Source organism: Oryx dammah, unplaced genomic scaffold (genome assembly GCF_014754425.2).
Source record: "Oryx dammah isolate SB20612 unplaced genomic scaffold, SCBI_Odam_1.1 HiC_scaffold_4, whole genome shotgun sequence".
Classification (NCBI taxonomy): Eukaryota; Metazoa; Chordata; class Mammalia; order Artiodactyla; family Bovidae; genus Oryx; species Oryx dammah.
The window spans coordinates 70668701-70695030 of NW_024070188.1; the positions used below are offsets into that span (position 1 = coordinate 70668701).

Here is a 26330-nt window from a genome sequence, read left to right on the forward strand (position 1 = left end):
GAAATATAAAAAATTCTTTATCTGAGAAGCTTATGATTGCATAATAATGATGTGATCTGCCCCCTGCCCCCAGCTACTAAAACCATATTGGCTAAAATTTTGGAAAAAGTTGAAGACAGAATATTGCGGGTTTTATTATGTATGTGAAATCATGAAATTACTATAGTCTCTCTGGGTGAAGAGGAAACTTTACTGGTTATGATGAGAAATTCTATGGAATCATAATTAATTTATTCACAGTCACTCTGATGGCTTCATCTCTCAAGCTTTGACCAGTATTTAAGCCGGTCTCCTGGCTACTGAACTTTTTGATGATCACTTTATCCTTTGTGGGCTTTCCTGGTGGCTCAGATGGTAAAGAATTCGCCTGCAATTCAGGAGACCCAGATTTAATCCTTGGGTGGTGAAGATCCCCTGGAGAAGGGAATGGCAACCCACCCCAGTATTCTTGCCTGGAAAATCCCAAGGACAGAGGAGCCTGACCGGCTATAGTCCATGGGGTCACAGAGAGTCGGACACAACTTAGCAATTAACACTTTCTTCTTTTCACTTTGGCCTCAGATCTAGCTTGTCTGCCACTTTTGGAGACAGGTGCTGATAGGAGCTGCCGCTGACTCACGTGCCATGGAGCAGAGAAGGAGCCCAGCAGATCTCCTGTGTCTTGCAGGTGGCTGTGGCTGAAGCAGGGCCCAAAGTCTTTTTAAAGTAAACATTTATTGGCACATTACCCACATAGAGAAAAGTAGAAGAGGAAGGCAATAGCATAAGTATGCAAAGAGCTCTTATTTCCAATCTTTGCTCTAGCTGATCCCACCACCTAGAACTCTCTTTCCCCAGATGTTTTCAGAGCTTCCTCCTTTCCTGCTCTTAAATCTTTACTCAAATGGCATATCTTTCTTAAAAAATTAATTTATAATGGAGTCAAATGACCTACCTTAGTGAAGCCTTACCTGACCATCACATGCAAAATTGCAGTCCCCAGTTCCACGTGCCTCCTCCCTAACAGGACTGGGACTAAGATGAGGCAAGTCAGAAGCCTACTGCACATACACTAAAGAGATCTGCCCACCCCCACCCCGACTCCACTCAAGATCTTGCAAGTGCAGGGTGGACCCCACATGCTGAAAGGTTTAAGTGCCTCTAAAGTCTGATTCCTAGGCCTCTTCCCTCCTACTGGTCCCTGTCCTGAACCCTATTCCTCTTTCTTGCTGTGTTTTTCTCAAAGCCCTTCTCTAGAATGAGAACTTCTCAAAGATAAGGATATGAGCTATTCACTGATGGTCTCTACCCTTGATGCAGTGCCTGGCACTCTGCATACATAATGAGAATGAATGAATGGCTAAATGACTGCATATGCCCTGCAGAAGCATTTCATTCCTTCTTCTATCGGTATACTCTACTCTGTCAGAGTTTTGAGCTTCTTAACCTCAGTGATCATCAAGTCTTTTCATTTATCTGTCCCCATGTATCGTACCATGTCTGGCACACTTGGCCACTAAATAAAGGTTGGATAAGTGAATAAATATCTGCCAACTTCTGAGATGTAGTTTTGATTCTTGGTATAACGTATCATCACTATGATAACTGTTTTTACACTAGGAAGAGCCTAGATCTTGATAATAACTGGAGATGATGTGACTGAGGTTTGCACAAGCTGCTGACCCCTCTGCAGCTGTTTCCTCAGCTGCAAAACGTACATAATTAACTTCACTCCATGGAGCGGTTGTGAGCATTAGTGTAATTCTGTACAGAGTTCCTCACACATGGGCTGGTTCAATATATGTCCTTTTTTGTGATCATTTTATATTCCTATATGATTTTTGTTACATTTTTCCTGTAATAAATTACAATGTAGGGATTTTCCTAAATTGGTATTTTTCTATAGTCCTTGCCAAGCTTTCAATCCCTCCTATTTTTTGTTTTCTTAAATTCTTCACTTTAATTTCTCCTGTTTATGTCCTATTCCTTATTATTTCTCTCTTTCCTTTCACATACATTATTGAATAATCATTGAATAATTAATACGTGCCCAGAACTGTGCTAGCACTGAGAATGCAAAGGAAACCCAAACACCAGCTGGTTTTCCTACAGACCTAATTAGAGATAGGACCCAAGTCTTTATTCTGTTTAGTTTTCCAGGCATTTTCCTCCTGAAGAAAATGTCTCTGTTTCCTTTAATGTATTGTTACTTTTCCTTCATTATATTCTCCTGATGCTGTTTACTTTCTTTTATCCTTTTTCTAAATAAAGCTCAAAAAAAAATCCATTTCAAGTTATTCGGAAACATATTCATGAAAAGAACACTTGATTTCCTATGGCATAAACAAGACTCCTACAGTGTATATGGAATTGAATCATAGCCTTGTGTGAAGCAGCAAGTCGTCTAGTCTTGCTAACAATAAACAGAGCACCAGTACATGGAATGTAAAAGGAATCAAAACAGTCCTTGTGTTTTGGGAAGTCTTGCTCCTTCAAGGAAAATTTCAGTGAAACATTAAATCTCTTATCATGACTGAGAGCTGTCATAAAAGTGTTTTACTGTAACAAAAATGAAACATACTTTATTCAGTTATTGACTATATATTACATGCAAAAGAAATATCACTTAGTGTAAAAATATAAAAATAATTTAAAATATTTGTGATATGAGGAGATGAAAACATGAGACAATAATTTAAGACTTTTTTTCTTTTATTTATTTTTTTACTTTACAATATTGTATCAGTTCTGCCACACATCAACATGAATCCACCACAGGCGTACGTGTATTCCCCATCCTGAACCCCCATCCCACCTCCCTCCCCGTACCATCCCAATGAAGCATATATATCATATACGGGTGGGTCTTTCCAACAGCCAAGATGATAAAGAATCTGCCTGCAATGATGGAGACCTGGGTTCGATCTCTGGGTCAGGAAGATCCCCTGGAGGAGGAAATGGCAACCCACTCCAGTGTTTTTGCCTGGAGAATCCCGCGGACAGAGGAGCCTGGCGGGCTCCAGTCCATGGGTTCACAAAGAGTCGGACACAAGTGAGTGACTAACACTACTACTTCTGTCATAACATGTGACACAATTAGTGGACAAAAGTTGACTAACTTGTGCTAATAGAATACCAACTATATCTTATTAGTAATTACAGAGGATTTTAAGTAAGATAATGTTTCAAAGGGTTCACTGCACCAGAAATACTTCCTGGAGCCTGTGTCAGGACTCAAATGTAGTGACATAGATGAGCTGATGGAGGAAAGAGAGTTCTCTGAATGGAAAAGAATATTTTTTCTTTTATTGAAATATATTTATTTCTTTACTATATTGTTGCATATTAAAACCATGGATTAAACAACATATGCTCTCTCTCTCTCTTGCCCTCCTTAAAATCTGTTCTCCAAATGGTAGAAAGAAAGTCAGATGAAAAATAAATCAGATGATGTATCTGCCCTACTTGAAGCCTCCGTCCAAAACAAACAGTTATATAGACACTACTGAGGACATAAGGTTTGTTTGGTGGACTTATGTAAGAAATTATTAGCAGTCAGACTCAGGTGCAGAAACACGGACCGGGGTCTAAGTAAACGCCTGACCAAAGAGCTTATGTTTTGAAGATATTAGAAAAGGGAGGCACTAAAGTTCCGTGAGTGGCTTAATTACATTTTTAAACAAGATTCAACTCAACCCTTTTTCAGAGGGCACCTACTGTGTGTTCTTGGTACACTTCTTGATGACTGTGATCTGAAAACAGTGAAAGTAAGGCATGATTCCCTTCCCTTAAGAGCCCACAGCCCACAGTAATAGTCTTAGCAGTTGCGTGCATGTTACTCTGGAGTGAGAAGAAATTAAAGCCATGTTACAGGATTAGAGTCAGGGACCAAAAACCAGCATGCCATTTCCTTCTCCACGAGATCTTCCCAATCCAGGGATGGAACCTGGGTCTCCTGCATTGCAGGCAGACTCTACCATCTGAGCCACCAGGGAATCTTAAGTCTGGAGGGGTAGCTCAGAGACTGAAAAGACAAGTCCCATAATTTAGATGTTATATGTCAGAAGTGCACATATTTGGTGGCCAAATAAGGAGTAACAAAAGAATTCCATCTGAGCCTTTCTTTTTTCGTTATTTGATAAATGTATAAGCTAATCATTTTTATGCACTTATTCAGTCATTCAAAACCTAATTTTAACTATATTTCCACGTGGCAGTTACCCATAGGATCTATTTTTCACTAGTCATCTTGCACAAATATATTTGTTTAGAATTATTATCTTTGGAATTTGTCTAATTTGTAGTATTCATTTTATAGTTAGGAAAAAGATAAAGCTGATTGAAGAGATAGACATTATTTTGTACTTCTTATACTAATTAAAATAATAAAGCATTACTTTTTAAATTTCTCCATAGCATTAGAAAAATTTATAGTTTGGAATACAGTATAAATTTGTCATGCTTACTCTGAGAATAGATGTGAATTTTCAGAAAAACAGTTTGAGTATACTTTCTAAAGTTATTTGAAAGTAAAAGAAGAAAAAGAAAGCCTTTTACAATTTCTGAAAATATACAGTCATGATATATTTTTCATGTAATTTTAAAATAGTGCCTCATTAATACATTTTGACCTGATCTACAAGAAGATAATTTTATCCTCACAAAGGATAAGGTTTATATGACTTTAAGCTATGGCAATATTTACTGTTTGATTTCTGACTTTACATATGAGAACATTTGATAATGTCTAACACGTTGTATCTCGTCCCATCACTCCATGGGAAATAGATGGGGAAACAGTGGAAACAGTGTCAGACTTTATTTTGGGGGGCTCCAAAATCATTGCAGATGGGGACTGCAGCCATGAAATTAAAAGACGCTTACTCCTTGGAAGAAAAGTTATGACCAACCTAGATAGCATATTCAAAAGCAGAGACATTACTTTGTTGACTAAGGTCTGTCTAGTCAAGGCTATGGTTTTTCCAGTAGTCATGTATGGATGTGAGAGTTGGACTATGAAGAAGGCTGAGTGCCAAAGAATTGATGGTTTTGAACTGTGGTGTTGGAGAAGACTCTTGAGAATCCCTTGGACTGCAAGGAGATCCAACGGGTCCATTCTGAAGGAGATCAGCCCTGGGATTTCTTTGGAAGGAATGATGCTAAAGCTGAAACTCCAGTACTTGGCCACCTCATGTGAAGAGTTGACTCTTTGGAAAAGACTTTGATGCTGGGAGGGATTGGGGACAGGAGGAGAAGGGGACGACAGAGGATGAGATGGCTGGATGGCATCACTGACTCAATGGAAGTGAGTCTGAGTGAACTCCGGGAGATGGTGATGGACAGGGAGGCCTGGCGTGCTGCGATTCATGGGGTTGCAGAGTCGGACACGACTGAGCAACTGAAATGAACTGAACTGAACTGAACATGTTAGGGCCCCATCATTTCACGGCAAACAGACGGGGAAACAATGGAAACAGTGAGAAACTTTATTTTTGGGAACTCCAAAATCACTGCAGATGGTGACTGCAGCCATGAAATTAAAAGATGGTTGCTCCTTGGAAGAAAAGCTATGACCAACCTAGACAGCATATTAAAAAGCAGAGACATTACTTTGCCGACAGAGGTCCATCTAGTCAAAGCTATGGTTTTTCCAGTAGTCATATATGGATGTGAGAGTTGGACCATAAAGAAGACTGAGCACCGAAGAACTGATGCTTTTGAACTGTGGTGTTGGATAAAACTCTTGAGAGTCCCTTGGACTGCAAGGAGATCCAACCAGTCCATCCTAAAGGAAATCAGTCCTGAATTCATTGGAAGAACTGATGCTGAAGCTGAAACTCCAATCCTTTGGCCACCTGATGTGAAGAACTGACTCATTTGAAAAGACCCTGTTGCTGGGAAAGATTGAAGGCAGGAGAAGGGGACAGCAGAGGATGAGATGGTTGGATGGCATCACCGACTCAATGGACATGAGTTTGAGTAAACTCTGGGAGTTGGTGATAGACAGGGAAGCCTGGTGTGCTGCAGTCCATGGGGTCACAAAGAGTCGGAAACAACTGAGTGACTAAACTGACTGAACAAGTTAGGGAAAGACTTCTGTTTCCAGCCATGAGAGAATAAAAAGGTTCAGACAACATTCTGCTGTAAACAATCAGAAAACCTGGCACAATATATGAAATAACTGTGTTCAGACATTGGAAAACAGTGTATGACCTTGATTTCAAAGAATTGAAAGGAAACAGAGAAGTGAACCCTAAAATCATTCAGGCATTCTGTCTGGAGGCAATTTCCTGGTTGTTATTTAGTGAGAAAGAACACAAGCAGAGTTTGGCTATCTTGATAATTTAAGAAGACAGAAACCAAGGTTTAGGAGAGCCAGGGCAGATAGAATCAATAGTGCAGAGAAAGGAAGAGAATGAATCAGTTCAGAAAAAGAGTTCCAGCAGTTGGTGTATGAGTTCCCATCAGTATTTGACTCTATCTGCATAAGTATGATGGAAAAGGAAATGGCAACCCACTCCAGGATTCTTGCCTAGAGAATCCTGTGGACAGAGGAGCCTGGTGGGCTGCTGTCCATGGGGTCGCACAGAGTCGGACACAACTGAAGCGACTTAGCAGCAGCAGCAGCAGCATAAGTATAAAGTGAAAGTGTCAGTCACTCAGTTGTGTCTTATTCATTGTGACCCCATGGACTGTAGCCCACCAGGATCCTCTGTCCATGGAATTCCCCAGGCAAGAATACTGAAGTGGGCAGTCATTCTCTTCTCCAGGGAATCTTCCCCACCTGAGGATTGAATGCTGGTCTCCTGCATTGCAGGTGGATTCTTTACCATGTAAGCCACCAGGGAAGTCCCCTGCGTGAGTACAGTACAATTCAGAAAGTCCAAGGAAAGAAAAATTACTGGGGTGCTGGATTCCCAGAGGCCCCACAAGGCCAAGAATTTTCCCAGTTTCCATAAGCCAGAGAAGAGATACCTTGCTGAATACACAGACCTGAGCAGAGAGCCCAGCAAGGTCACACTTTATAATAAGGGTAAACTATTTCTAGATTAGAGAATATTCTAGACTTGCCCTAAAAGATGAAAAACAAGGCTCAAACTGAGCCACAGGCAACTCGGCTGCCTGCCAGAACAAAGGCCAATACTTCAAGAAAAAAATCCACAACTCTATACCTTATGTACAGCATCTGGTTAAAAAGTTTTAGAACTGTGACAAAGTGAGAAAATGTGACACATAACCAGAAAGAAAATCAAGTGATAGAAACAGTCCTAGATATTATATTGATGATGGAATTAATAGTCAAATTAAAATGCCTACTATAAATATATACAAAAGGGTTTAAAAGAAAACATGCATATCATGAGACAATACATGAAGATGGATTTTAAACAATGAAAAACAAAGAGTATTAGAAATGATATTTTAAACAATAGGATTAGCAACATATTAGACACTATGGTAGTAAAGATCAGGGAGCTTACAACATAACAGTATAAAAAAGAGAAATGGACTTTTACTTTTCTGAGAACTATTAATGCATATTAATATATATAATATACATATAATGATAGCATTCAACTGTTTAATTCCCTCTATAAAAGAAATGATTATTGAAAAGCCTCCAAATCCAACATGGAGTGAATTGAAATTCATATCTGAACTCTAATGCAATGAGGTATACTTCAATCCATGTATTTGAGGTTCCTCAATATGTACAATTTTGGGGGGAAAGTTAGTCTTAAAAAAAAAATTACAGTATGAAAGCAAGTCCTCATCTGAAAAAAGAAAGGCTTTCTGGAGAAACTAAATTTAAGGCATATGAAATATCCCTGTGTTATAGGTCATACGGAAAGGGGAAGTCAGTTGCTGCTGGATTTGCACTGCCTGCAAAGAGAATGAGTATGTGCAAGATGAGTTCACCTGCAAAGCTTGTGACTTGGGATGGTGGCCCAATGCAGATCTGACAGGTAGGAACTGTCTCACTTGTCAACCTTATCCCGAACATTGGCCTCTGCAATGTGCCTGCTGTTTAAAATGTGAGTGATTAACTCACGTCTTTTTCAATATTTATTTACATTGTTACTGCTCAAGTCAAAGGTACGCTTAAAGCTCTTAAAAGTTTTCCATCATCCATACTGAAAGTTTATTTAAATATAAATAAAAGTGTATTCAAAGGGTATTCTTGTATACCAGTTGTTTCTGTTTTTCTTTTTATAATTTTTATCTGAAAATATATCAGGGAAGAAACATGTAAAAATATAAAACAAAATAGTTATTTTAATAGTGTGATTAGTCACTCAGTCATGACTGACTCTTTGCGACCCTGTGGACTATAGCCCACCAGGCTCCTCTGTCCATGGGATTCTGCAGGCAAGAATACTGGAGTGGGTTGCCGTTTCTTCCTCCAGGGGATCTTCGCAACCCAGGGATCGAACCTGAGTCCCCAGTCTCTCTTGCATTAGCAGGTAGATTATCACTGAGACACCTGGGAAGCCTCTATTTTAAGAAATGTTTCGCATGCTCTACTCTCTATCTGGAATTTCTTTCATTTCCTTATCTGCCTGACAAATTTTACAGTAGTTTACAAACTTTACAAAGTTTGTTAGGCAGACACAGAGATTTAAAAAAAAAATCCAGATAGAAAGTAGAACATGAGGAACATGAAAGCATGTAGTACATTTGGGGAAAACCATGGAACTATATGAGCTTGTTTGGTAAATACAAGGGCCTGGGAGAGATATGGTCAGAAATGAGATTGGATGAGGACACTGGAAGCAAATGGTAAGGAACTTCTGTAAGAACTTATTCTAAATGTTTGGATTTTGGCTTTAAGCATAGGAGAACCACAGAAGCATTTAAAGTGGTGAATAATGTCATGATATTGGTGTCTCAGAAAGATAACCATGATGGCAGTGTGGACAAGGATAGTGAACCTAAACTTAAAACAGAGAAGTGAGGAAGCTACTGTGTTGGTCCAAATGAGTAATTTCAAAGAGTGTGAACAGAGCAGCTACATGGGAGTAAAAAGGAATAAATGAATGCAGGAGATGAAAAATCAGTGGGATTCCTGTGGATGGATTACCCAAGTTTATAAGCTTCCCAATAGTAATGTTCAGGTATGTGAGTTTGGGGGCTTCCCAGATGGCGCTAGTGGTAAAGAACCTGCCTACCAATGCAAAAGACAGAAGACACAGGTTCAATCCCTGGGATAGGAAGATCCCTTGGAGGAGGAAATGGCAACCCACTCCAGTATTCTTGCCTGGAGAATCACAGGGACAGAAGAGCCTGGCAGGCCACAGTCCATAGTGTCTCACAGAGTTGAAAATGACTGAAGCAACTTAGTATGTACATATGAGTTTTGATTTCCAAAAACTCTGATATGAGCTTACAGATGACAAATGTGTCACAGAGGTTGTTCACAAATTTTAAGAGTGAGAGAACCATAGAAACTTTGAGTTCATAGAGACTTTTATCATCTGAATAACACAATCCTTCATTTTAGAACATGAAAGCTAAGGCCTGGAGAGGCATACTTGTGTGCCCAGGGTCATAACTACTTAGAAGCAGGTCCTAGTTCACTGACTGCTGACCCCACGCTTCCCTGTGTGCTGTTGAAAATCATTAGGGTAACATTCACAAGTGCAGTTTACTTTTTCACTTCTTCCCAAATAAGACTCTAAAACTAAGAAATTGTGTGGCTTATTCAGAGGACATCAAAAATGGCTGCCTGAGTAGAAAAAGGTCAATAATTAAAATTATACATTTTAAAGTAAGAGACATGTAAAATGCTAATACAGTTAGAAAATAAACTGAATATCAAAGCTTTTATCAATCACGTGGTACAAAGGCCATTTTAAAATGAAAAGAAATTAGAATGTTTTTGAAGGTACAAACTCTGTCTCACCCGTTTTTTAATTCTCTTGCTGAAAGCTGATTTTCAACTTCAAATATGCCTAAAAATCACCCAGGAATTACTCATCTGCAGAGATCTCCACTCACTAATTTTGAGATGGGACCCATCAGATTCTAGTCCCTGTCCCATCCCTTGGGAAACTCTGGCTCACAGCCTGGTGCCTTGAACATATGTAATTGCTGCCTGATAAATGTTTGTTCTATTGAGAGAATTCGAGAGAAGGAACTCACCCAAGTTCATCTAGGTCAATACAGATGGTTCATAGGAGAAGCCGCCTAGAGAATCTAGGGGTTTTTGTCTCTGGGTCTAAAGCGCTTTCTTTCACTCTGAATTTATCTCATGGTTGCATGCATTGGACTGACTTGAAGAAGCTTTTCCAACCTTGTTCTGGACACAAGCCTCCCCACCCACAGGTTCACATCTTCACGAACTGATCTTACTCAGTGTGTGCTTCCTGTCCTGTTTATCTTGAGAAAGTAGTCTCCTTAGATCACCCTTGTGCTTGAAAACTAGGTTTGACTTCAGAGTCAGTCCTCTCTGCTTTTTGACTGAGACTGCAGCTGACAAGAAAGAGAATCAAAGACAAAACTAGCCCTTTTCTAAGATTAATCTTAAATGTCAGAAGTCCTGGCTTTGAGGTACAAGTTTTCCTCTTGTCTACATTTTCGGAGCTTCCCCAGACTGTTCCTACTGTCTCAGCTTCCCTTTAATTGAAGCTTCTCTCATACATGAAAAGAACTTCTATCCAATATTAAAATAGAAAAAAGACTTTTTTAAGATCTAATATAATAACGGAACTCAAAGTCATATGTTTTATCCCCTAGAAATCTTCCATTGTGGATATATTGTCTGTCCACTGCCAAGCAATGACCATCCTAGATTAGCAGCAATTTAAAACAGCCCTGCTTAATTATAAACGCAACTTATAATTTTAATGCAACTTCTAGAGAAGTAAATCTACTATCATCCATCATATATGTAAAAATCACTAACATTCAAAAAAGTTGAGCCAAGCAACAGCCCATTTTGCCTTTATCTGGTAACAACAGGCAAGTGGCTAAATTTGGATCATATATCCAAATTATGTCACAACTCTTATGTTTAAGATCTTTCAGAATATGCATCTCTCATCCTCATTTATACTTAGTTTTAATGGCACCTATTGTTTCTGCATCCCTTCCACTCTTTCACATGAATGGAAAATGAGGTCTAATTTGTCACTTACTGGGTGCCATGTCAGGCTCAGAGCAAGGGCGCAGTTCCTGGCAGTGTGTTTGACTGTTGCCATGATAGCAGTAGCTGTGAAAAGAGAAGACTCACAGGCAGAGAAAAACAAAGATCAGTAAAATACTAAGAGGCGTATATACATTGCCTTTAAGTAAGTGTTTTATTTTCATGGGTGGATTTTTTGAACTGAACTTTAGTTAAAATGAGAAATCATTCTTCTTTGGAAAATATTGCTTTTTACTTAAGGTGAAGTTTGTTAAAAATATGCTTAAAATCATTTTATGAGATACTTTGCATATATGCTCCAAAGACTAAAATTAATGAATAAAAGTATGTTAACAAGTGAGTTTTTATTCTCATTAGGATATGTTGCTTTTTGGCTATGAAGGGGAAAAAAAAGTATATTTCTTAGAGAAAGTGTCTTCTGAAGCTGTTAATAAGCTTCTCATGTTTTCTTCTTGGGAAAATGCACATTTTAATTCAGCATTTAAATTTCACACTTTACTTCTTATGGTGCATAAACAGAGATTTCTTCTGCCATGATATACAACTTGATAATAGTTTAACAATTCATGGACCAATGATGCTTATTCCTTTTAAAAAGTCAAATAGTATAAATAATTCCTCATATAGTCAGACTACCCTAAAGCTTACAATAAAAATATAAAACAATGTTATAAAAATTAACTTTTAACTATTTTCCCCTACCTAACAGTTGTAGCCACCTCTCATGTTATCTACTTATTTATTTACTTTTGTATTATACACAACCACCTTCTTTGTGCCAGATATTTTTTTGAGATATTGGGACATATGGGTGAATGAGACAAGGTTTATATCCTAGAAGACAAACTTCATATAAAACTAGACATGTAAGCTGACAATTATAAGTCTTGGAATAGGACTGTGTACAAAATTTCATATGAGTACAGAGAAAAAAGCAATCATGTTTTCCCTGGCAAGAGAAAGAGGAAGGGACATTTGAGCTTAAAGATTGAATAATAAATAGAATTTCCCCTTTTAGGTAATTTGTATTAACATAATAATATCAGAGAAAGCATTTCAATGAAGCCTTATGCAATTGTGAAACAGTATTGTAAATGTTATTAAATGTCCCAACACACGTTAGGTGGAATAATTGTGGCCTATCTTTGTTTCTTGTTTCATATTAAATTTGTCTTTACTTAATTGGAAAGAATTCAGATATTAAATTTTAACCTCCTCTAATGCATTTGGATGTTATAAGTGAGTCAATATTTAGTTTGAAAATTAGAAGTTAACCCTTGTCCTCAGATTATAGTTATTAACACTTCTCTTGGATTTTGCTCAGTAACTTGTAGACTGCTGGAAGGAAACTGACTTGTCTGGGGTAACTCTAACAACCATGAACACCGCCAGGTCCTTTAGTTCTCAGCGCTTTAGATATAGTATGCACAACTCCTATTAAAGTCTTCTCCTTGTGGATGCCAGGTAGGCTCAGGGCACTCATTCTAAACCACTGATTGAATTTAACCACCACTCCTTCTATTCTTGGAACTACTAAACAATGGAGGTTGGGAAACCCTTCTCTTTAAAAAAAAAAGAAACAGGATAAATAAAGTACATTGCATCACATAACATATATAGACAATGAATATTTTGTCTAATTCCCACAAAATATCAAAGCTAGCCCTTCTCAAATTTAGGATGTCTTTAAAAATAGAAAAAAAAAAAGAAAGGAAACGAAACAAGAAAAAACAACTTTTAAGAAGCTTATTCAAAATGTAAATTGTCAGTCCCAATCCCTATGTGATTCTGTTTTGGGTGGTCTTGGATTGGCATTGAAAATCTTGCTTTTCAAATGGAAAAAAAGAATCTAGGATCTTCATGAGACATAAAGCAATTTTAATGGTGCTGAGCGCCTAAGAATTGATGCTTCTGCACTGTGGTGTTGGAGAAGACTATTGAGAGTCCCTTGGACAGCAAGGAGACCCAACCAGTCCATCCTAAAGGAGATCAGTCGTGGGTGTTCATTGGAAGGACTGATGCTGAAGCTGAAACTCCAGTACTTTGGCCACCTGATGCAAAGAGCTGACTCATGTGAAAAGACCCTGATGCTGGGAAAGATTGAGGGCAGGAGGAGAAGGGGACTACAGAGGATGAGATGGTTGGATAGCCGACTCAATGGACATGAGTTTGGGTAGACTCTGGCAGTTGGTGATGGACAGGGAGGCCTGGCGTGCTGTGGTTCATGGGGTCGCAAAGAGTCGGACACAACTGAGTGACTAAACTGAACTGACTGAATGGTGGGGTAGGTATACTGCTTTGGGGTATTGTTATAACAAACTGCTTACTGTTGCAACACAAGAATACTTAGGCTTCTACCAGAAGGGTGGTTTTCTTCATTTCTGTATAGTACACCGGGTAAGGCAGGCTTAACTTACAGCTAGACTCAGAAGACTGATTACCTATGGAGATGGCGGAGTGTCAGACTTTAGTTTCTGATTACATTACTGTGTCTGTGTTAGTTGCTCAGTTGTATCCAACTCTTTGCAACCCCATGGACTGTAGCCTGCCAGGCTTCTCTGTTCATGGAATTCTCCAGGCAAGAATACTGGAGTGGGTTGCCATCTCCTTCTCCAGGCCAGTGGAGTTTTAAACTTTAAACTGGTTACATTAAGGGGGCTAGGATTTATGATATGTGGTTTAAAGTTTAAGACTACTAGCAACAACCAACGTTACTTTATTAGACAGGCTGACTTGGCTATACAACTTGAGGGCCATGAAAGACTTCAGTGAGAGTTTCTATCTTGTGCTGTCTCAAAATTAATGTTCATTGTGCAGATTTTTGTAGCTCAATCCACTGAAAAGCATGACCATTTTGGAATGAGCCCATCTTAAATTTAAGAAGTGCTAGTTTTGATATCTTGAGAGAATTATACAAAATAGCCATCATGTCCACATATGTGAGTTAATGCACTTATTTGTCCTCTTTTGAGGTTTAAGGAGGAGAGTTAGCCAACCTCCAGGGGGTACCTGGATACCTCTCAGTCCCTGGCTGCTAACCTGCACTGTCCTTCTCTCACTGTACTTTCCCTTTTGCCTTTGAATGAAGACATTACATGAGCATGTTCTGTGAGTCTTCTGAATCTTTCAAGTATTTGAATTTGTAAAATATTTGCATATGCAAAGATTATCCTAATACTGTAGTTAACAATAGTACTTGGATTATTGAGTTAGAGTATGATTGTCTCTAGTAAAACCTAGGTTTAGACAAATACTTATTACCAGTAAGGAAAACATTAAGGACAAAAATTGTATAGATTTTAATCAGTCAAGAAGAAAAGTATTAATAAGCAAGAGAAAACAAAAAAAGTATGATACATGTAGGAATATGAAGATAATCCTGCACAGAAGACCATGTGTAATGATCATGTTGCTTCAAAGTTGTTACATTAGCTCGTTAGCTTCCATGAGACTTCAGCTTCTTCAGGTGCTCTGAATATCCTCAGGTTAAAATCACTTAGGAATGCAACCTCCAGACTTAAATTCATGAATAAATGTTCCAATGAAACGTTTTCATATCCCTAGATTGGTAAATTGGAACATGCTTGCTAATATTTTAGACATTATAAATGTTGTGGTTTGTCAACATGGGAATGCTTTAGAAAATATTCACAGTGTTTAAACTAATACATATTTATAAACCAATGAAGAAGATAACTGCAGGCAACGCATTTGGAGTTACTCACAGGATTCTTTTACAATTGTGTCAGTCAGTGTCCCCACCTTTACAGTTTTCCCAGATTAATTTAATTACAAATGAAGCATGAACTGGCTGCATCTGCTATCCTGGAAATGTTTTCCCATTAGTGTTTAATTTTGTGGCCAATTTGTTTCAACTGAAATGAATTCTTTAATTTTTTTCCATCAGAATTTTATCTAGTGTCTATTGGATACTTCATGTGGTGCTGCCAGACAGCCATTCTGGCTTTGCCAGATAATATCCTTGTAGATCTGGCATTTCTTTTAAGAATTTCTTTGCTGGCTAGATTTTGTATTCCTATAACTGAATTCTTGAAATTCTCTATTATGCAAAATATCCATCCTGTCCACATGTGTGAGGTAATGCACTTGTTTGTCTTGTTTTGTTGTCATTAATATACACTATTCATTATTGTTTTATATGAGACTTGTGTAAGGACTCAGAATAGTCTGTATAGTATAATCATCTCTAAAATATTTATATTTTACGGTACTAATGTTAACCTTTATAATACCTTTTTTAATGTTATAGGTCTGAACTTCTATTATTTTATTATTTAGCAATTATTTTATATAACATCAACACATCAAGATATTATTGTTTATTTTAAAAATAACTGAAAACTTCTTAAAATGTGTTTTTATAGTATTTAAAGACTTTTTAAAATGTGTCTTTACAGTATTAAATAAATGGATTATCCTGAAATCATACCAGTTATTAGCTGAATATATGCCTCTTTTCTTTTAAAATTTGATAGGGTACAGAGAAGCCAAAATTCAATTATTAAAAATATTTATATTGCAGTAGAGTATTGCATTTTATAATACTGGCTGGACTACTCATGTATTAAACTTAGTGGTTTTCTTCTTAGTTTTAGTAGGACTCATGGTGAAACAATGTTAATATTTAGTACTGGGTATTCAAATTCTATTTGACAAGGATACTCCTTGAACGACATAAGCACAATCTTGAGATTCTCCTCCTTTGGTTATAGAGCTTAATTATGCTCACTTATTACATCAGTGAATAGTAATATGGGGAGAATTAGCAGCAGTTCATAACTAGCTAATTAGCAGAAAATGTTAGACAATTTCAGTTAATAATAAGGATTTATTGCATGTGGTACAAGGACTTAAAGACCTTGTACAAAACCTAAAGATATTTTGACTAACTTAGTTTATGCCTGCAACTATCCTTAGGCAAAGAGACTAAGCATTGGCTATGAAATTAAGAGGTTGGCTTTAAAAGGTAAATTCGTTATCTATTGCTGTGTAACAAATTCAGTTCAGTTCAGTTCAGTTGCTCAGTCGTGTTCCACTCTTTGTGACCCCATGAATTGCAGCACGCCAGGCCTCCCTGTCCATCACCAACTCCCGGAATTCACTCAGACTCACGTCCATCAAGTCATGATCCAGCCATCTCATCCTCTGTCGTCCCCTTCTCCTCCTGCCCCCAATCCCTCCCAGCATCAGGGTCTTTTCCAATGAAATTACCTCCAAACTTAGTAGCTTACAATGATACACATTTATTATCTCACAGTTTCTGTGGGTCAGAAATATGGGCACAGTTTAGCTGAGTTCTCTGCTTCATAATCTCTCACAAAGCTAAAAATTGAAGTTATCAGCTATGGATGGCATCTAGTCTGAAGGCTTGATTGTGGAAGGGTACACTTCCAAATTATCTTAGCTAGTTATTGGCAGAATACAATCATCAAAGACTTGAATTTAGGGCTTCAGTTTTGTTTGTTTGTTTTGGGGTTTGGGGATGAGGACTGCTCTCAGTCCCTTGCCATGTGGACATTAGCAAAATAGGAGTTGTTTCATCAGAGCCAGCAAGAGAGTCTGCTATGAAGATTGTCATCTTACATAGCTTAATCATGGGAGAGACATCCTATCAACTTTGCTATATTCTATAGAAAAGAAGCAAGTCATAGGCCTAGTTCACACTCAAGTTCATATGGACATGAATCCCAGGATGTGGGGATCAGTCTGAGTCATCTTAAAAGCTACCTACCACAATGAACAATAATTATTTGATATTGCCATACTGTTAATTTCATTTACTCAGTGTCTCAGAACGTAAAGAATCTGCCTGCAGTGCAGGAAGTCTGGGTTTGATCCCTGGGTTGGGACGAACCCTTGGAGAAGGGAATGGCAATCCACTCTAGTATTCTTGCCTGGAGAATTCCATAGACAGAGTAGCCTGGCGGTTACAGTCCTTAGGGTCTGCAAGGAGCTGGACTTGACTGAGAGACAAACATTTCGCTTTTTCACTTTCACTTTTCTTTCTTTCATACTGTTAATACATCTAGATCATGGTGTAGCATTTTCATATTTATACCAAAATTAAAGATTTGTGGTGATCTAGATATTTCTGATAATCGGCATGCTTATGTGCTCTGTTTCAATTCATCTTCCTATTTCTGTGGAGTGTTTTCTCCATAGGAATTCTAGGACACAAAGCATTACTTGGATAATGTCTTTAATTATACATAGTACAGGTATTTGTTCAAGCTGGTTTTAGGAAAGGCAGAGGAACCAGAGATCAACATCCACTGGATCATGGAAAAAGCAAAAGAGTTCCAGAAAAACATCTACTTCTGCTTTGTTGACTATGCCAAAGCCTTTGACCGTGTGGATCACAAGAAACTGTGGAAAATTCTGAAAGAGATGGAAATACCAGACCACCTGACCTGCCTCTTGAGAAACCTATATGCAAGTCAGGAAGCAACAGTTAGAACTGGACATGGAACAACAGACTGGTTCCAAATAGGAAAAAGTATGTCAAGGCTGTATATTGTCACCCTGCTTATTTAACTTCTATGCAGAGTACATCATGAGCAATGCTGGGCTGGAAGAAGCACAAGCTGGAATCAAGATTACTGGGAGAAATATCAATAACCTCAGATATGCAGATGACACCACCCTTATGGCAGAAAGTGAAGAGAACTTTAGTTCTTGATGAACCTCTTGATGAAAGTGAAAGAGGAGAGTGAAAAAGTTGGCTTAAAACTCAACATTCAGACAACTAACATCACAGCATCTGGTCCCATCACTTCATGGGAAATAGATGGGGAAACAGTGGAAACAGTACCTGACTTTATTTTTCTGGGCTCCAAAATCACTGCAGATGGTGACTGCAGCCATGAAATTAAAGGACGTTTACTCCTTGGAAGGAAAGTTACAACCAACCTAGATAGCATATGAGAAAGCAGAGACATTACTTTGTCAACAAATGTCCCTCTAGTCAAGGCTATTGTTTTTCCAGTGGTCATGTATGGATGTGAGAGTTGGACTGTGAAAAAGGCTGAGTGCTGAAGAATTGATGCTTTTGAACTGTGGTGTTGGAGAAGACACTTGCGAGTTCCTTGGACTGCTGGGAGATCCAGCCAGTCCATCCTAAAGGGGACCAATCCTGGGTGTTCATTGGAAGGACTGATGCTGAGGCTGAAACTCCAATACTTTGGCCACCTCATGTGAAGAGCTGACTCATTAGAAAAGACCCTTATGCTGGGAGGGATTGGGGTCAGGAGGAGAAGGGGACGACAGAGGATGAGATGGCTGGATGGCATCACCGACTCAATGCACAGGAATTTGGGTGAACAGGGAGTTGGTGATGGACTGGGAGGTCTGGCGTGCTGCAATTCATGGGGTCACAAAGAGTCGGACACGACTGAACGACTGAACTGAACTGAACAGGTATTTTCACGATTAAGTCAACTATTATTTGACCATGTGCAAGAACTGTAGCACATCTTGTCTGACAGTAAACCCTACATATTAGAACTGTGGGTTTTTGTGTCACCAAGAATAATGTCTTCTTATGATAATAGTCTCAAAGTCCCGGTTATGTGTTGGTGCATAAGATTTTCACTATTTTATTAAACCAAGGTATTTGATGTTCTATTAACAGTGAAATTCCTGGTAGACATTAAAGGCATCTATCTCAATAACAAAGAAATATTATTTCTTCTGGGACGTCAGAGGACAGACAGGGACTTCGTGGGTGCCAGTGTCTTCCCCAGAGTTAAGTCATTAGACAGATTTTAGGCAGTTGTCCTGAGTTTTACTAATATGAGGTGATGATTCTTTTTTTTTTTTAATTGGAGGTTAATTGCTTTACAATGTTGTGTTGGTTTCTTCATCATAGCACCGTGAATCATCCGTATGTATACATGTGTCTTCTCCCTCTGGAGCCTCTCTCCCACCCCTCTACGTATCACAGAGCACTGGGCTGGGCTCCCTTTGTTATATAAGCAGCTTCCCACTAACTATCTGTTTTACACGTGGTAATGTATATGTTTCAATGGTACTCCCTCAATTGGTCCCCTCCTCTCCTTCCCCTGCTGTGTCCACAAATCTCTTCTCTATGTCTGCATCTCTATTTCTGCCCTGCAAATATGTTCATCAGTACCATTTTTCTAGATTCCCTATATATATACATTGTTGTTGTTTAGTCACTAAGTCATGTCTAGCTTCTTTGAGATCCCATGGCTTGTAGCCCACAAGGCTCCTCTGTCTATGGAATTTCCCAGAGAAGAATACCGAAGTGGGTTGCCATTGCCCTCTCCAGGAAATCTTCTCTGCCCAGGGACTGAATCCAGGTCTCCTGCTTGGCAAGTAGATTCTTTACCACTGAGCCACCAGGGAAGCATATATATGCATTAATATATGATATTTGTTTTTCTCTTTTTGACTTACTTCACTCTGTATAACAGGCTCTAGGTTAGGGTGATGATTCTTTAAATGACACCTTTATTTGTGATAACTGTATGCTTTCTTATCTGCATGCTACATGCTAAGTCACTTCAGTCGTGTCCAGTTCTCTGCAACCCTATGGACAGTAGCCTGCCAGGCTCCTCTGTTCATGGGATTCTGCAGGCAAAAATACTGGCGTGGGTTGCCACGCCCTCCTCCAGGGTATCTTCCCAAACCAGGGATCGAACTCACAACTCTTGCATCTCCTGCACTGGCAAGCCGGGTCTTTAGCACTAGTGCCACCTGGGAAGCCCTTTTCTTATCTATAGCTTCCCAAATCACAGAGAATAGAGGCCCTTTTAACTGTTTTAACTAAGGATCCATTATTTTTTTTTATTTTACTTTATTTTACTTTACAATATTGTACTGGTTTTGCCATACATCAACATGAATCTGCCATGGGTGTGCATGTGTTCCCAATCCTGAACCCCCCTTCCCTCTCCCTCCCCATACCATCTCCCTGGGTCATCCCAATGCACCAGCCCCAGTCATCCTATATCCTGCATCGAACCTAGACTGGCGATTCATTTCTTATACGATATTATACATGTTTCAATGCCACTCTCCCAAATCATCCTACCCTCTCCCTCTCCCACAGAGTCCAAAAGACTGTTCTATACATCTGTGTCTCTTTTGCTGTCTCACATACAGGGTTATCATTACCATCTTTCTAAATTCCATATATATGTGTTAGTATACTGTATTGGTGTTTTTCTTTCTGGCTTACTTCACTCTGGATAATCGGCTCCAGTTCCATCCACCTCATTAGAACTGATTCAAATGTATTATATTGATTTCCAGCTTATTTACTTTTAAAGTCCATCTGAAAATGTCTGATCAAATATTAGATATTTTGTAACTTGGTGATTTTTAATTTTAACATTTCATTTTATGTTTGATTCTCCTAATTCAGATCCGAGCTCATTTGCACAGAGGATATAGTCCTTGTTACATCAGTTTTGAATCTACCTCATAATTGTTTGCTGGTTTCCTAAAATCTATCTTTCATCTTTGTTTTGAATCTTTTAGTGAAAGAAAAACTTCTGAAATTTTCTTATGTAATATATTTTCTATTTTAAAATTTTACACCACTGAGTTATTTAAATCTTCCCTTTTCTAATCCACTCCTTTAAAAATATTTTGCCACATGAGGCTAACAATTAATTGAGTTAATTGGTACATATCTACAGTTCAGGACAATAAATGTCTAATGAAAATCCTGAATTCTGCCCAAAATATTTTGCCTGTACCCCTGAAGTTTAGGAAAATCATTAATTATATCTCTCAATTTGGCTCTAGACCAGGGTTTTCATTTGACTTCAGTGGGTCTGACTTGTGTTCTAAAAATTTTAAGTGCAGTATACTTTGCTAATAAAAACTCTAAAGATAGAATATCTCATTTATAAAACCAGGTTGCATACAAAAAGAGAAATGCAAAGAGAGTAGCTTTCGGAATGTTACAAAGGCGTTGACAAAGACTCCATTGGAATTTGAATTTTATTTAGCAGCCTCAGAATGCCAATTAAAAGAGCTGAATACAGTTAGTCCCCTACATACCAACCTTCAAGTTTTGAACCTTCAAAGATGCGAACGTGTGTTCACGTGTCCAATCGTGTAAGTTAGTTCTGATGTCTGGCATGCACTGTCACAGAGTGCATCTTGTGCAAGTGACTATGCTTTTGTGTACTGTACTGTACAGTATTGTATAGAGTACAGTAGTATAGTATCTTTATTTCAAGGCCAGGATGTCCAGAAGCAAGTGTAAAAGCAGTGCTATGTAGCCGATTATGATAGTTGGGTACCTAGGCTAACTTTATTAGACTTATGAACAAATTGAACTTACAAACATCCTCTCAGAACAGAACGTGTTCATATGTAGGGGGCTTACTGTATTGACTATTAAGTATTTTATCTCCTAATTTGCCTACTGTTGTTGCTTAGTCACTAAGTCGTGTCTGACTCTTTCGCGGCCCCGTGGACTGTAGCCCACCAGGCTCCTCTGTCCATGGGATTTCCCAGGCAAGAATACTGGAGTGGGTTGCCATTTCCTTCTCCAAGCTGTTCTTATATATTTTAATTTATTGCTTGTGTCCCCCAAAATGGTCATTATTATTCTATCAAATCATCTTTCTAAACTTTATCAAGGAAACAGAAAGATTTAGAGTTAAAATGTGACTTATTTTGGAAGGAGGAGTTCTTCCAGGAAGAGCTGAGACTTTGATACAGACAAATGCCTGACACACAAGAGGGAGGCCGCTCTGGTCAGCCAGGAGCGTGTGCTTGTGAGTGGTCGACAGTTATGTGTTAAAATGAGGCTCTTCCTGATTGAGTGATTATCAGAAGCCAAGACTGACACTGACTGGTTAACATGCAAAAGCTGTGTTCACTGACGGCAGTGCTTGTTGAATGACTAAACAGATTTGAAACAGGTTCTGGTGGTTCCTTGCTCTCATGGCTTTAGAACAATGAATCTTTTCCTAAATTTATGGAAGTATATGTTTTTATTCTCACAATTCGGGAAATAACGGCCCAGTCCAAACACAAAACCGTGTGAAAGGGTTTTTGCCAAGACTTGACAAATGTTTTTCTCTCTGTGAAATACAAAACAGACTTTATTCTGGAAGGAAAAGATAAGCCAGGCATTTAGAAACAGGGCTGTCTCTCCTTTCAAGAGGTGGGTGAGGGAGGTTTCATCCTTCCTTAGTACGTCTATTAGAGGCTGATAAGTCAAAGGCCCTCAGATGCCACATACAGAGCATACATTACTAAAGGGGTGAGACACTAAGACTTAAAGTAAGTAACTTAAAGTGAGTAACATAATATGCGGTAAATAAGAGAAAACAGATTCTTCTAAGGAATTCAAATGAAATTTATGCTTGAAACAGCTTTCTGGCTAGCAAGAAAGAAAGAAAGAAAATGCTTTTCTAATGAGCTGGACTTGTGTCTATGAGCTGGACTTGTGTCTATGAGCTGGATTTGTCTCTGAACAATAGCTACATAAAAATAAAGAATGTTTCGGTTTATTTCTTATTAACTTATTCTGTTACATTGTGACCATCTAACTTTCCATGGAAACCAGTTTAGTTTCCATTTTCCCCTTTCATTTTCTGAAAGTGTAGAACTGAGTTCCAACCGCAAAGCAGCATCCACTTATAACACTTTAAGAAAAGACTATTTTTATAGGCTTAAGTATGTCACATTAGGCTTGCGATGAGATTAGATTTGGGAGCATGACTGTCCAGAGAAAACAATGGTATATCTTTATTTGTGTGATAAGGAGGCATTTTTAAAAAAGGAACGAAAACACCATACATCACGGAAGCTGTGAATATAGCTATGCCCCTGCAACTAGTAAGCACTGTTGTTACTGATCAGCAAAATCTTGGATTCATTTTAAAACTATCTTTCTCATCACAGGATGTGAACCCATCCCTGTGCGTTATCTTGAGTGGAGCAACATCGAGTCCATCATAGCCATCGCCTTTTCCTGCTCGGGCATCCTTGTTACCTTGTTTGTCACCCTGATCTTCGTGCTATACCGAGATACACCTGTGGTCAAATCCTCCAGCCGGGAGCTCTGCTACATCATCCTAGCTGGCATCTTCCTTGGTTACGTGTGTCCTTTCACCCTGATTGCCAAGCCCACCACCACTTCCTGCTACCTGCAGCGCCTCCTGGTTGGCCTCTCTTCTGCCATGTGCTACTCTGCTTTAGTGACCAAAACCAACCGCATCGCACGCATCTTGGCTGGCAGCAAGAAGAAGATCTGTACCCGGAAGCCCAGGTTTATGAGTGCCTGGGCCCAGGTGATCATTGCCTCAATTCTGATCAGCGTGCAGCTAACCTTGGTGATAACCCTGATCATCATGGAGCCCCCCATGCCCATCCTGTCCTACCCGAGCATCAAAGAAGTCTACCTTATCTGCAATACCAGCAACCTGGGGGTGGTGGCCCCTTTGGGCTACAATGGGCTCCTCATCATGAGCTGTACCTACTATGCCTTCAAGACCCGCAATGTGCCCGCCAACTTCAATGAGGCCAAATACATTGCCTTCACCATGTACACCACCTGCATCATCTGGCTGGCTTTCGTGCCCATTTACTTTGGGAGCAACTACAAGATCATTACTACCTGCTTTGCAGTGAGCCTCAGTGTAACGGTGGCCCTGGGGTGCATGTTCACCCCCAAGATGTACATCATTATTGCCAAACCCGAGAGGAATGTCCGCAGTGCCTTCACCACCTCGGACGTGGTCCGCATGCACGTTGGTGATGGCAAGCTGCCCTGCCGCTCCAACACTTTACTCAGCATTTTCCGAAGAAAGAAACCAGGGGCAGGGAATGCCAAGTGAGTTGTCTGGCCTGGGTTTGCCATTTCTATTTCTCTCTGTGTCTCTCCCTCTCTCTTTCTATTTTCTTCTATTTGACTAAAGCATGTTCTTCCCTTTCCCCAATGTTTTCCATGTCCTTTCTTAATCTTTTCTTTTTTCCCCCCAAATCTCACATTCTGTTGCAGTAGGAATGTGTTAGTACTAAAGGTCTTCAGTGTTTTTATTTCTTTGAAAGAGCAAGGAGTGTGAAGCAACAACCAGCTGAGCGCATATTCACTCTTACCTGGAATCTACAGCTTCTGTTCTGCCCCTAATGTTTTCCTTTTGCATGGGTCCTTCCTCTGTGGAATATCATTATATCTCTCGGGTCTGGGCAGAGATGCCATCTCTAGTTCTAATTTCTATTTTAGATTATGGTTGAGATAGTTTCTGATTTACTTTTTTATCACTTTTGAGCCATACCATTACTCATCTGGGATGGAGAGGGAAGAAATTTAGCACCTGAGGGAATTGGCCTATTTCAAAATTTGAGTTTAGTTAAGCACCAAATATATCCTGAAATAAGTTCTTTATGCAACTATCTTACCAGGCACCTCTTCTTTATTTTATGTGTACTGTAAACTTCGTAATGCTACACGTGAATTGACCTATCTCTACTACAAGGTTATGATCAGAATGATTTCTAGCCATCAAGCACCGAATGAAACAGGAAACCAGGTTAAGGTAAAGAGCTCAAACTTGAGAGTCAATGTGAACATCAAAGTCCAGCTTATTTCTATTTTGGTAATTTTTCTGAGCAGTTTATATAATACACACATTCCTGTCTTTTTCCTGACTCTGTTTTGCAGGGAAGCATATGCTAAAATTTGCATGTGTCATCTCATTCTGAGACCCATGAAAACAGATTTCATGTCACATTTACAACATTTAAAATAACATGCATGCTTAACGTTCTAACAGTAATTTAATTTTCCAAAAATGAAACTATTTCCCCCAGTAGCAGTATTAATTTTACTTTTTGAAACAATCCTATGAAAGTGAAGGCTTTTAATAGTAATAGTTATGTAATTGTTTTAGAACTATTCTGTGCACTTGAATAAGTCAGCAAGGTAAGAGAAATGGGTGTTATTTTCCCCCTTTTATTAAGGGAGGACACCAAACCACTGTGAATTTGTGTGACTCTTAAGTAAATTCCGTTTAGTTAGCTATTCTTTGCCTAGGCCTTAACTGGCATGAAATTTCTCATCATAACATATGTCAAAAAATCTACATGCCTTAAATTTCTGGGTTTTATATCTTTGCTTGCAAAGCAGCACCATGGGTCTCTATTACAGAAACCATATAATTGGTTTGAGGCTCAGAAGAGGGAGTCTCTAGGAAATAAATATTTTTGAAGTCCATCAAGTTTTATTATTACTTCAAACAAAGCATGCCTAATTTTTTTCAGTGTTAAGGATGAAGTCATTACATCTGCTTCTCCATGAAATTCTGATTATTAAAGCCACGAATTTGTTTTCTTCCCTTGCCCTGATTTTTCATTCTAACCAACATCCCCGCAGTTCCAGTGAGCATGAAAGCAAAACAACAGTGTCATGAAATGAAAAAAAAAAAAAAGACCATAGCTACAGAGTCCAGATGTACAATGGCATCATGACAATTATCATTTAGATGGAAGGAATGAGAGGGAAACAAATGAAAAGAAGGGAGAAAACACTTTAAACCCAGATGTTGGTGAAGACTGAGAGACTTCTGTTGCAGCCCATATGGCTTTTTGAGTGTTCCCTTCCACCATCTACCATTAGTCAGCTCCAGGTTTTCTAACTGCCTTCGTTGTGGTTCTTCAGAAGTTCTCTTATGATTTTTGGTCATGAGTCATTTCTGAAAACTGTTCCTCTAACCATTTAATGGAAAGAAGGAACCTATGTAATCAAGATATCTTTTGTTGGTACTCAGGATTATGCATTTTGACAGCTCTCTCAGTGATTCTGTGAGAGACAGATATGGGCACCTGTCCAAGAGAGCAGTGACTAATCGTTAGTACCCATTGCTTCACTGCTGGGATAAAGTGAAGTTAGCTTACCATGCATTCAGTCCCCAGGTATTGTGCTTATTCTGATTACCTTCTCACACCTGGAACTGCTTTCATTAGGAGTGGAGAATATTCCCAGCATTATTATGAATTTAGAAATTAATTTCATTGGAATCACACTTTAGAGAGAAAAATCACCTTGGTCTAAATCAGGCTGGTTGTCTAGGAAGCACTGCTTTCAGCACTCAATTCGTTGCTCAACTATTGGCTATATTTTATTTATTACATGTTATGAGATTCTGACAATAAGAAATAATACTTCTAATCAGTAATTCTAATGTGCGGCTTT

The 26330-nt window shown here is 38.8% G+C and overlaps 1 protein-coding gene across 2 annotated transcripts in view; it reads left to right on the forward strand.

The window, feature by feature from the left end:
- The window catches only part of GRM1 (glutamate metabotropic receptor 1), a 430251-nt gene that overhangs the window by 371715 nt on the left and 32206 nt on the right, over positions 1 to 26330 (forward strand). For both annotated transcript variants that reach the window (XM_040238639.1, XM_040238640.1), the window contains exons 6-7: positions 7820 to 7946; positions 23039 to 23969. In XM_040238639.1, coding sequence (XP_040094573.1) covers positions 7820 to 7946; positions 23039 to 23969 — 1058 coding nt within the window. The remainder of the gene's footprint in view (positions 1 to 7819; positions 7947 to 23038; positions 23970 to 26330) is intronic.